General features: G+C 44.1%; 1 protein-coding gene across 2 annotated transcripts in view; it reads left to right on the forward strand.

The window, feature by feature from the left end:
* Nucleotides 1-13,315, forward strand: part of ascc3 (activating signal cointegrator 1 complex subunit 3) — a 113,397-nt gene that overhangs the window by 96,128 nt on the left and 3,954 nt on the right. For both annotated transcript variants that reach the window (XM_084028024.1, XM_084028025.1), the window contains exons 31-39: nt 56-193; nt 438-558; nt 970-1,102; nt 2,170-2,295; nt 6,772-6,880; nt 6,963-7,097; nt 10,228-10,452; nt 12,522-12,673; nt 12,922-13,069. In XM_084028024.1, the coding sequence (XP_083884150.1) occupies nt 56-193; nt 438-558; nt 970-1,102; nt 2,170-2,295; nt 6,772-6,880; nt 6,963-7,097; nt 10,228-10,452; nt 12,522-12,673; nt 12,922-13,069 (1,287 nt within the window). The remainder of the gene's footprint in view (nt 1-55; nt 194-437; nt 559-969; nt 1,103-2,169; nt 2,296-6,771; nt 6,881-6,962; nt 7,098-10,227; nt 10,453-12,521; nt 12,674-12,921; nt 13,070-13,315) is intronic.

Consider the following 13,315-nt stretch of genomic DNA (forward strand, 5'->3'; position numbering starts at 1 on the left):
TGTGAATGTTTCCGTGTGTGGTCTTGAGCTCTCATGGCCTGTGTTCTGTCTCCAGATAGAGGCCATCATCGCCACAGTGAGGGATTCCAACCTGAAGCTAACACTGGCTTTTGGGATCGGCATGCATCACGCAGGCCTCCATGAGAGAGACAGGAAGACTGTGGAGGAGCTGTTTGTCAACTGTAAGATCCAGGTAAGACCTCATTCCATGCACCACACGGGAACTAAAACACATACAAACAATGTTCACGAAGCTTCGAAGAAGGTTCAATATCTTAAAAAAGTTTGAATGGGTTTTAAATATTGAATAACAGCCTGAATATCCAAAAGATGTGCAACGTTTTTGAATGGAGTTTCTACGTGATTTAGTAGACTTTGTGCACAGTTGTGTCCTCCTGAGTTGTTTGATTCCACTCAGTTCTCGTCTGGTTTCTCAGGTTCTGATTGCCACCAGTACTCTGGCTTGGGGGGTGAACTTCCCTGCTCACCTTGTGGTCATCAAGGGAACTGAATACTATGATGGCAAATCCAGGCGCTACGTGGACTATCCCATAACAGGTACACGGTCCACCTGACCATTAGATGCTTATAACAGAATAGATGTTTCCATCATGGCTGTGTTTAATGTAAGCAGTTAAATGAATGATCTCTTATTGTAACTTTAAAAGGCCCAAATTAGGGTTGAAGTACAAATACTTACTTTCCAGGATTTTTTGATGCTGATAAGAGATATGAGTACTTAATTATACAAACAGTTCTAACAATCACTTTCTGTTTGTAACACATTTTAAATACAACATGATGCTGTTACGTGTAATTTTGTGTGTTTCCTGATGCAAACACAGAGTTTGCAGTAGGGACATTAATAAGCATCTGTTTAACCGTGCATCAGTTAAAAGAATGATTAAAAAATAAAAACGACAACAAAGTGACAACCCTACCGTATATATGTTTGTGCTGTGTGTGTAGATGTTCTGCAGATGATGGGGCGAGCAGGTCGCCCTCAGTTTGATGACCAGGGCAAAGCGGTTATCCTCGTCCATGACATCAAGAAGGATTTCTACAAGAAGTTCCTCTATGAGCCTTTCCCTGTTGAGTCCAGGTCAGTCGGAGTCACATGTCTTGTGCAACCATTGTCTGTTATGTCAAGGACCAGAGGCTGTATGTGGAATATGTTCTCAGATGTTGTAGCTTTATAGGGATAATGGCTTGACCTTAAATCGTATCAGTGTAGCAGCAAAAACATCTTGTGGAAAGTGTTGTAGCACCTAAATGAGTGATCATCATCATGGGGATGCTTTAGGGCGGGGCTACCTTGTGATTGACAGGTCGCTACCACGCTACTAATACAATTAGCTACTAAGATGACTTCAACACTTAAACCCAAGTTATGCTTCCGCGTTGGCTTACGGACCCCTTACGTCCTTGCGGACCCCCCTTACGTCCACCGCAAGGGCCTGACGTGCACCTCCCAAAAATCCTAGCGACGCAACACCGACGCAGCGGCATTGGCTGTGATTTCCACTCATAAACCCCGCCATTTAAACTTTTAATAGCCTACTTTTATTGTTTGCACCTTGTTTTATTGTCGCTTTTGCACAAAGAAATAAAACACCAAGTTCTGAAAGATTGTGGACGTTTAAAGCCGGAAGGTAAACAAATAGGCTATAACGAGGCTAACGACGATATACGTCAAGAGTCTCGGTCGGTCGGTCGGTCAGTCTTTACAAAAAACATAGCGCCGTCTACAGGTGTGGCATTGAATTGCATTTCGACACGTTAACCCAACGCAGAACCATCACGGTCTCCAAGCAACTGCGTGGCCATTGCGTGATCACTACGCGGAAGCATAACCGAGCCTTTAGCTGTAAAGTTGACCTCGAGTCCACAGACTAATGGTTCATGTCACAGCAACTACGTCCACTTCTTATATACAGTCTATAGCAAAACCATAAAAACCTGATTTGATACTTGAATTGAGTCCATATATACTAAATAGAATAATGCCAGAGAAACATAAAAATGTCGTGTTTTTGGGTTGACTTTTTTTTACAAAACCCTTTTTCCACAATTACCAAAAGAAACTACACGTATCATCAGTTAACAAGAAAAGCTGGACTGATTGAGGATCATCTTGTGAGCCGTCTGTGATGGTGTGTTGTTTCCCAGCCTCCTCGAGGTGCTGTCGGACCATCTGAATGCGGAGATTGCTGCAGGAACCATCTCATCCAAACAGGACGCGATGGACTACATCACCTGGACGTACTTCTTCAGACGGCTGGTGATGAACCCCAGGTTAGGCAGACCTGCTCTCGCCACATATCATCACCAACCAGCTCAAAACTAAAGCACATTGTCGGCCTCCTCTCGCAACCTGTTCGTGTTCTTCGCTCAAACATCTGCTGTGTAGACGGAGACCATTCCAGAACATTCCAGCCTGTTGGTATTTGCACGGCTGTCATCCCGCATTTACCATGCAGTGCCGGGCTGAGGCCTAGCTGCAGGGTTGTACCGGTCCTGGGCTGTGAAACCGGACACAAGCTGGGATTTTAGGTCAATATTCACTATCTGGCCTTTTTCAGCAAAACGATGACAAATATCGGCTGATTAGAAATGTGTATCAGCTAAATGCAGCAATAGACTTCAGCAAAGCCAGCAGAAAATACAATAATAGACGTTTACAACACAAAACATGAAAACTGGATGAATATCGCTCTTAGAAATGTGGGAAATGTTTCAAGCTCCTTGAAAAGGTGGAGCTCCGTATCACAGCAAAACCACCAGCCGAGCTTTTATGTAGGCTTCAAGTCTACTGAGCATATTTTTCAAACATCACTCACTCACTCATTTATTCACTTACTCACACTCACACTCATGTACCTACTCACTCACTCATTTTCTCACTCACTCACTCATTTATTCACTCACTCACACAATCATTTTCTTACTCACTCACTCATTTACTCACTCACTCATTTACTTACTCATTTACTCACTCACACACTCATTTTCTTACTAACTAATTTCCTCACTCACTCACTCACTCATTTCCTCACTCACTCACTCACACACTCATTTACTTACTCACTCACTCACTCACTCACTCATTTATTCACTTACTCACACACACTCATTTTCTTACTCACTCACACACTCATTTACTCACTCACTCACTCATTTATTCACTTACACACACTCATTTACTTACTAACTCATTTCCTCACTCACTCGCTCACTCACTCACTCACTCATTTATTCACTTACACACACACTCATTTACTTACTCATTTACTCACTCACTCACACACTCATTTACTTACTCATTTACTCACTCACTCACACACTCATTTACTTACTCACTCACTCACTCATTTACTCACTCACGCACTCACTCACTCACTCACTCATTTTCTTACTCACTCACTCATTTACTTACTAATTTACTCACTCACACACTCACTCACTCACTCATTTTCTTACTCACTCACTCATTTACTTACTAATTTACTCACTCACACATTCATTTACTTACTAACTCATTTCCTCACTCACTCACTCACTCACTCAATCACTCACTCACTCATTTCCTCACTCACTTCCTCACTCACTCACACACTCATTTACTTACTCACTCACTCACTCACTCACTCACTCATTTATTCACTTACTCACACACACTCATTTTCTTACTCACTCACTCACACACTAATTTTCTTACTCACTCACTCACACACTCATTTACTTACTCACTCACTCATTTACTCACTCACTCACTCATTTACTTACTCACTCACTCATTCACTCACTCACTCACTGCTCTCTTGCTCCTCCTGGTGGACACTAACTACCTGCTGTTGATCCCATAGTGAGTGTATCCGTGGATGGTGGTTGTGCTTCTTTAACCTGCCCTTACAGTTGACACTGATTTCGGCTCGCAGGCCGTCCATTAAATCCAACCTGGATTTGGTTTCGGTATGACAAACATATTTTGCCTTTGTGGCATCTTTAATCAACAGTTATATCCGGCCCTCTTACATTCGGCCTCACATTACATAAAATGATATTCAGTGTATGTGTAGATCCTGTGACACAGTTATCTCCAGGCAGCTGTGTTTTATATGGGAGCAGCTAATCTATCACTACTGCTTTCAGGCTTTGATTACACACAGACACAGACGCAGGGTCCCTCGGGTATCGTAAACGTCTGCAGGCTGGCTCCTAATGGTGACGATGCTAATGGCCATGACTTAATCAGACAGGCCCTGCCACCAGTAAAGACCTGTGAAATGTGTTCAGTAATAAACCCATTCAGCGTGCTGTTAACATGTGGAGCGATGGAAATGAAAGAAATACTTAACATTAAACACGCATTAAATTTGACTATTACCCATCTAAACTGCTGCTTCCAGCCCACCAGTGAGGCTGTGATTACTCCACCCTGCTCCCAACTGCACGATGGTGATATCATTTGTTTTAATGTAAAATGAGAAGTGGGCGTTTTCCTTAAAGGTTTGCATGCATTATGCAGGCAACTGTAATATTACCATAATCGCATATTCCCCCTCCACCTGTACATTGACTTATTGGTAGTCATCCTTGCTATTACTGCTTTGGCTTTTCTCTAAACTAACTTATAGCGTAGGCACACGTTTTTGTTTGATTTCAACATTTTCTATGCTTTGAATCCAATTAAGTACACCAATTATTTAATAGAAACGGCTATCCTGGAATGTTCACATTCTTCCACGTAGCCAAAAAACAAGACAATTCAATGTGTAATTACAAATACGGGTAAAACACTGAAAAATCAATACAGAATATGCCTTCCAATACATTGGCCCATATTTTCACAGTGAAGAGTCGCTGTTCCTTTACATGGAGGGGGTTCAGGTGTGATCTGGATGGTCCTTATGTTGATCCCTGTGAAGGCATTCCAAGCACATCCAACTAGGGCCTGTCCTCCACCAAAACAACAGCTAATCTCTTAGTTAATTTAACCCGTAAAACTGAGTTTCTCCACACAGAATCACACGGAAGCATCACTTTAAATCTTAAATCTGTGTTTCTTAGAGATGTGCTCAGGAAATTCTCGGAAAAGTCATCCAGTATGAAAAAAAAAAAGCATAAAAAATGACTAATCGACTCATGAGCTCTTAGTGGACTAAGACCAAATCCACCAATAAGTTGACTAAATCGACACCTGGAAGGAGGCTATGGGGCCGGCGGAGAGCAGGCTGAGGGATTATACATCCTATCTGGCCAGGGAATGTGTTGGATCCCTTGGGGGAAACGGAGGACGTGGTTGGGGGAACAGGAATAACTGGGCTACTTTTATATAAGCCTGCTGCCATCACGACCTGAACCCAGATCAGTGGCGCATAGATGGAAATGCCAAGTACTTCCCTGAGATTATCAAAACATTAAAGCGATATATTAACACCTCCTCCTTTGAATTTGTTGAAAATATTTAAATGTGTCATCCCCATGCGTTTTGCAGCTGCCAGGAACCCCAGCAGCCTCCCCATGCCCACATCTGTACAAGTGGTTTCAAAGTCAGAATTATTGGCAGCAACGGATGCAGTTTAAAGACTTGCACATGTTTCTAATAGCAGATTTGTATTTCATCTTAGCTTGCAACTCTCCGAAACAAACAAAAGGAAAGGTCTCACACCAATACTGCATCGCAACGTACACGGCAATTTACAAAGGAGCACTTATTATCTTCATTAACCGACGCTGGAGAACAACCAGATGGCACTCAAACAGCACAAATAACCACCAGTGATGTTCTGGAAACAGTTCTCCCACTTTACTTAAGACATATTTTACATTACAAATGTACACAAGGTTTTTTTTTTTTTCACTCTTGCAAACATACCTTCAGGATCTTTGGAATCTGTTTCTACCGGCTTTATTGAAACCACGACCGGATGCCTTCGCTCTTCTGTTTGACGTGCACACACCATGCACAGATATTGGCATTATGAGCTAATGAAGAATGTCTTTGATTACTTCTGCGCTCGGCCTCATGTGGTAACTCTTACTTAGCGGTGCCGAGCATGGAACCCATTTTGGCTGGCCACTGGTTGTCTTGTTCCAGGTAATAATTCCAGGCTGTGGCTTTTTCTTCACATCAGTGTGTACGAGATTCTTACGTGGAGACATAGTCGCGATGAGCTCTTTCACTCCACCGTCTCACCGTTGTTATCTTTCATTAGGCCGTAATACGGCTCCATAATCAGTGTTACATCATCGAGCAGAGGGAACCGCGTGCAGTTGGGAGAGCGTTTGTAATTTACACCAGTGGTGACTGTGTGCTATGAATCCTGACCGAAGTAGGAGGTCTGATTTGGTGCTTTCTTTCTCACAGATCTGAGAGAGAAAGAGAAGGTTGGTAGAGGTTCATAGTTAAACTTATACCAAAAGAGTGGGCTTTTTGAGGGTTCAATGACCGCTACGTTAAAGGATTGTGGAACATGGCGTGTTCAGAAAGACACGTTGATGACAGTGGCTTTCCAAATATGTCTGCACACTCAGCGTGGCGTTACGATTTAAACAGTGGAATCAACCTACAACATGTGTGTCTGCTTGAACTCCCCGAATCAGCACATCTTGAATATGTCCAGAAGGATTCCTACCTTGTTGAGCCCCCCTGTCCAAAGAACAGCGTGTAAACCTTTAACAGAATAAATATACAGGACGGCCTTTCTTCTGTTATTCACACAATGTTGTTTTTAAATCACTTACACATCTATTTCCTGTGTTGTTCAGTTATTACAGCCTGGAAGACGTCAGCCACGAGTCCATCAACAAATACCTGTCCAACCTGGTGGAGCGAAGTCTGCGGGACCTGGAGTGCTCCTACTGCATAGAGTTAAAGGTGGCGTATGTTTTTAAGTTATGTTTGTAGTTAAACGAGTTAAACATGAAATCAAGTTGTCACATTTCCATGAACGCTCCAGGAGGATCGAGCCATCGAGCCCCTGACGTACGGCCGCATCGCCTCCTATTACTACCTGAAGCATCAGACCATCGGCAGGTTCAAAGAACGCCTGAGGGCTGAGCTGCCCATCCCCGAGCTGCTCTCCATTCTGACGGTGAGGCTCCGTCTGACAGCACACAGCTGCTTATTGCACTTTCAATGTTGGACTGAATCCTGCGGTATCTGATAAATGCACATCTACAAAAACAAGGCATGTGCGCGCAATATTGATGATTTAGAAGTCCTCTGAGAATCTGTGATCAGTGACAACGATGTACGTTATTATATTCTTCTCTTTTTGACACATGGAGGGTTGAAAATGCTTGCACACATACACTTTACTCCCTCCATCAAATTAGCACCTTAGTCTGAGCTTCATTAACTCCTCATTCTGGTGCCGTCACGTGATGTCATCCACTCTGTCTTGTGATTGGTGGGGTCAACGAAAGACACGCTGGTTTCACTGAGAGAGGAGGGTTTTTTTAGCGTTTTACCACTACTACTAATGGATTGATACATATGTACCTGTAATTATTCACGTGTGTCATGTCATTCACACTTTTTAGGCAGCCATTGATTTCTAAAATCGCATTTTCTATTGAGCAAAAGGGGAAAAACGTCTTTTTCAGTAAACCTGCTGTGTTCTTTTTTCTTGTTCTCAAGAGACTGACACTCTGCTAAGAAGGTTATGTTCTGAAGATACCTCACAATGAAGAATTTAAATAAAGAATTCAATCAAATTAGATTAAATGCACCAAGAAAAAAAGTTCATTTTTGGCACCAACTCAAAGCATGTCTCATAATAAAAGTAATAACAATTGAATCTCTTACATAACTGAGAAAAGAAATCACTTTTCAACCCAAAATGCCGAGCTTGAGGCTTCAACAAACCACTCGTTTACTCGATTTATTTAATACTTACTAATACTTTTATACTCTCCTTTTTTTCTTCTATTCTATTTTTACCGTCTGGTTGAGTGGTTGAACCTAATTTCCCTAATGATGCTAACATATGGAGGGGAGGCTACTCCGAGACAGTTAACATCACTCTCATTCGCACACATGTAGTTGGAAGCGGACCAAAGCATGTCATGCCTCGCTGCCTCCCTCCCCTACAAGCTGCCATACAATAGGCCAGTCACCCCCCGCCTTCGTGTCCACTCCCCCTCTGTTAGCAACAAAGCAGTTTCCCCTAATCGCTGCAGAGTGGCCACTAATGAGCAACACCTCGCCGCCGCACCACCTCCCATCCTTAGTTACACACTTTTCATCACATTTCATCTCTGAGCACTGAGCTACCACTCAGCCTGTCTCCATTCATTGATTATCAGAATATCTCAAGATCAGTCATCAGTGAAGTGTCTTTCAGCGCTAACTGAGACCAAAGAAAATTAGGCTTTTCTAAAAAAATACGACAAACTGCAGATGACGCAAAGTGGCAGCATGCATTTCCGGAAATGAAGTCCACACTGTAAGAAGAAACACACGATCATATCCTGGCAAAAAAATCACCACCTTTCACGTTAAGTTTCTCCACACAATTCTGTAGATTTAGAGGATGTCCTCAGTACTGTTCACAGACACTCCCACTCTCGTGGGTGATTGTTGCTGCCTCTGGCAACTTAGCGGAGGTTTTTGCTCCCACAATCCAATGTGGAATTAAAAATATGGGTGAATCGGCTCATATTTTGACAGACTTTTCTTTGAGTTTGATCATGTGTTTTGTAGCAGGTGTGCTGTGGGGGCCTCACCATCGGCCCTCAGCTGTGTATCGCTCCTCCCTGTTCGTTTGCCGAGCTCCACTCTCCCATTACTTTCTCCCTCCTCCGTCTCTGTAAATGTTACTACCAGAGTTGTTGGTTATGATGTCCGCTTAAAGATTTATAGTCTCTCTATCCAGCACATCCACATGCAGACACAATGGCACTGAGAGATAAATCTCTATTCCTATTGCTCATCCCAGCCCCCACTCCGCTCAGGCCAGCTTTTGAAACACTGGCTTCGGTCAGTGATGGATGGAGCCTTAACAGTCCAGGCCGGGGGCGGCAATGACAGATGCCTCCAGCGCAGCCTGTTGATGGGGCTGCATTAGCCCAAGTTGAACTGAAGTGAATTAGAGGTGAGGAAGCCACGCGTGTCCACGCATCTCTCTGGATAACAACCACAAACAAGGCGCAACAGGCAGCCCCAGCGCCAAGAGGAGAGTGATGGACCGTCATCACCTATTTACTTCTTCAGTCATCATGTCATTGTGTCTTTGTCATTTAATGTGTGACATACTGAGAAATGTACGTCAAATCTTCTGAAGGGTTCAAAATATCACCCCGACCCTCGGTAGATGTTTGCCGGTGTACAGATGATCCAATGCTCCCATTTGCCTGGAAAACCTGGGAAACTGTTTTCAACCGTCATTGAAAACACATGGAAAATAAGAGAAAAGGTCAAATGTCCTGAAAAAAAAATCTGTGTACTGCGTTGTACCGGAAAATGATCTCATCATTCTTCCTTGAGCTGAGAATGAACTACTTTCTATCAAAGCTCCCCAAAACAGAGAACCTGGCAGTCTGAAGGGCTATGATGTGTTCAGGGTCAGATACAGTACCTCAGTCTACGGGGACTTGGCTTGGGAACCAAACATGGCCTCCGCTTCTGAAAAGTCAAACCGTAGCTGAAGTGCCTTAAACTTGCATTCCTCTTTTTTGACACCTCTTTTTTGCAAATGTCTATGAGAAAAAGACGCTCCTTTTCGCTTGATTTATTATCTCAGTAAACATTAGAAACATGAGTTTATGGTCTCAATCTCTACTTTCAAGTCTTCTTCAATACAGCATGATGATCATTTAGTACATTATGATCCATTTAGAGTCAAGACAAAACCGTAGTCCACTTCTTATGTACATTCTGGGCTTGGGAAAGGGAGGGTTGTTGGTCCAAATCCCCCGCAGCGACCAGTGCTTACATAAAAACCCTTCAAATGTAAATGTCAGTAACTGTGGTAGATCGTGTTATTAAATGATTCTGTGATCAATTTGTCATTATTTCTAAGCATGAAGGAGATGATTTTATAGTGAAGTTATAGCATCTTCAGACTTTCACAGAGAAACCTGATCCCTGTCTGTCATACTGGCTCAATGATCCCTGAAAACGATCCGTAGAAAAGAGTGGGAACCCTGTGGTCGGATTAAGAAGGTCTGACCACAACATGCTTTATGCTTCCTGTTTCACTTTTGATCTCTGTCTGGCAGGATGCTGAGGAGTATGCAGAGCTGCCCGTCAGACACAATGAAGACCAGCTGAACAGCCAGTTGGCTCAGCAGCTCCCCCTGCAGGTCAACCCCCACTCCTATGACAGCGCCCACACCAAGACCCACCTGCTGCTGCAGGCCCACTTCAGCCGCAGCCAGCTGCCCTGCAGCGACTACTCCACCGACACCAAGACCGTACTGGACAACACCATCCGAGTCTGTCAGGTAGGATTCACTAATATGACGACGTGACATGCATTCAACCATGTGGATACAACCCAAAACAAACATGCAAGGAATGTAGCGTGACGTCAACTTAATTCTACTTGCTGATCTGTTTCAAGTGCATGTAGACCTACAAAGGGATGGAGACAGAGTTTGTGTTTTGTGAGCCTAGGTGCAGTCTGGTGTGATGAGTTCATTCCAGCATTTCCAAACTACGACTTCATAGAGCGGTAGCTGGGTCTGGGCCAATGAGGGCATTGTGAGGAAGCAGCAAGAGCATAGTCAACATGCTGGGTGTATGGTATGACCATGTCCTGTAAGTAGGATGGGCCTGAGCCATTTCCAGCATGGTAGGCAAACACCAATGTGTTGAATCAGACTGGAGCAGCCACTGGGAAGCCAGTGCGGGTGTGTAGTGTGGGTGAACTTGGGTAGGTTGAAGATCGGCCAGGCTGCTGCAATCTGAACGAGCTACATAGGATGGCGAACGAATAACAGAGCCATGTGACTTTGTGTCAAGAGAAAAGATGAAAGGATCCTGAACAGAACCCTGAGGGTCTCCAGTAGTGAGGCTTCCAGGTTCAGACACCGTTTCTCTTAATGGTAGCCTGTAAGTGTGGTCCTTTTTATGGAGGACGTGAGTTCGTGGAGGGTGGAAAGGAGGATCTGGGGGTTAACCGTCTCAAACGCTGAGCACTAAACTGATTGGTTCAACATGTCAGAGAAAGCTGTGGTAACATATTCAGGGATCCCTGCAAATGAAACACTACTTTTGTGTTCGTACACCCAAATTGCTAAAGTACCTGGATTAGCTTAACCAAAACAGGTAGCTGACCTTAATATGATCCCGGGGGACTCCTCGCCGGATCAATTCTCCAGTGGGTTATTTGGAGTCGCTATAGCTACCTGAAGGTCCGTCCGCCTCCCGAATCTGCTGCACACCCCTGACCAAGTTTTTTAAAGGCAGCAGGAAGGTCGCAACAGAAACACCAGTCGTTTACTTGTTTCTGCCGCTTTGGATTTAATTGAGTAAAGAAAACAATAAAATCAAACTGCACAGCCCCCGGTTAGTGGCACAATAAACAGCTAAACAACAGCTCAGAGTCGTTTAATGATCACAACGGGATGTAAAAAGGTCAAAGAGGAATACATACCTAATAGATTTGAATTATGTATTGCACATGTTGGGAAGCGGCGCTGTCCTGTACATGAAGCAGAGAATAAGGGGATGTTAAACATTAGTAGGTGATTTGTAGCTGAACTTGCTGATCCATCTCATAAATAACACGATGCTCTGGGGTTAGATCTAACACCCAGGACTCCCACAGCCTGGCATCTAAAGGGGGGTCTGAGACCAGGTCTTGAACAACAGGTCGACTTCTTCGAGCCATTAACGTTGACAACGAGCCGTCGACTTGATTGGGCGACCTGGCCGTGCAGGTTGTTAAGGATCTGAGGTGTGATACGCTAGCTGGTGTTTATGTAGGTTCTTTGTCTGTGCCGTTTGAAGTTCGGACCATGCCTTAACGTCTGTAAGCCATTGTCCACAGCTCAGGATCTGTGTGTGTGTGCGTGTGTGTGTACATGTGCTTGTGATTTGCCATGCTGTGTATCTGGCAGTGATATTGCATGGCTCATGGATGTGGTTACTTTTCTTGTGTCCTGCTGCTACCGTTTATGATTCTGCTCTTCAGTTTCGTTACAGTTGTTTTAAATGAATTCATTTATATATATTTTTTTATCAATACTTACCCTGTAAAGTCAATGCATTGGTCTGACGGACTGTCCGTAGTTCTCGGGGTTGAGCTTCCTCCCATCCATGACTGTCCGCCAGCCTCACATTGGCTACACTCTGTCTCTTTGGCATTGCGTATCGAATTGCAACACATGACGCACATAACCTCAGATGATTGTCACACTTGGAGAGTGAAAGAGCAAAATGTATTGATAAATTACATCTGTGGGGGGGGGATCTCCAAGCCACCCCGAAGCTTTACGCAAACAAAATGGCCGATGAGGACTAAAAAAACTCCTACAAAGAAATGATGAGGTTTGTGCTTCGTTCTCAGGCGATGCTGGACGTAGCTGCTAATGAAGGCTGGCTGGTTACGGCCATCAGCATCTGCAACCTGGTGCAGATGATCATCCAGGGCCGCTGGCTGCACGACTCCTCGTTACTGACGTTGCCACATGTGGAACAGCAACACCTCTATCTGTTCAGGTATACGCCGTCACGTCACCGCAGGCAAAGCTAGAAGTCCTGTTCAGCAGTGTGTAGCTTGTAGATCTGCCTCAGGTTGTTGAGGCTTCCATAGCAGGAAGGGCTGGTAGAGAAAATGCAAGTTTAAGGCACTTCAGCCTCGGCTTCACTTTTCACTCAGGACCATGAGCTTTGCCGCCTGGTTGAGAGACGACAGGAAGCATGAGGTAGGATTTGATGCGATGCTGCTTCTCTCTCTTGCTTCACAGGAAATGGGCAGACAGGAAGGGGAGGAGCAACGTGGGTTTCAACCTGCCAATCGAAGGACTTCCTGAGCTGATCGCCGCCTGCAATGGAAAGGAGAGCGTGTTCGCCGCTATCGTCGGCCAAGAGTTTCAGTCAGGTCAAATTGCCCAGGTAAGATTTAAATTGAAATATGAGGGTCCATCAAAATTGGATAAATATGTACATTGGAGAATGATGATTTCATACAGAAACAAGGAATTTAATATTGTACATTTTACACAAATGATCTTTAGAATGGACCTATTTCCATATTGAGTGCATGCAGATTGCACACTATCTCACATCATTATCCGTGACGTGCCACGAGCGGTCTTGGCACTGTGGTCTCAGATACCTCCAGGATCTCCACTGATGGGC

Source organism: Eutrigla gurnardus (assembly GCF_963514095.1).
Source record: "Eutrigla gurnardus genome assembly, chromosome: 14".
Lineage (NCBI taxonomy): Eukaryota > Metazoa > Chordata > Actinopteri > Perciformes > Triglidae > Eutrigla > Eutrigla gurnardus.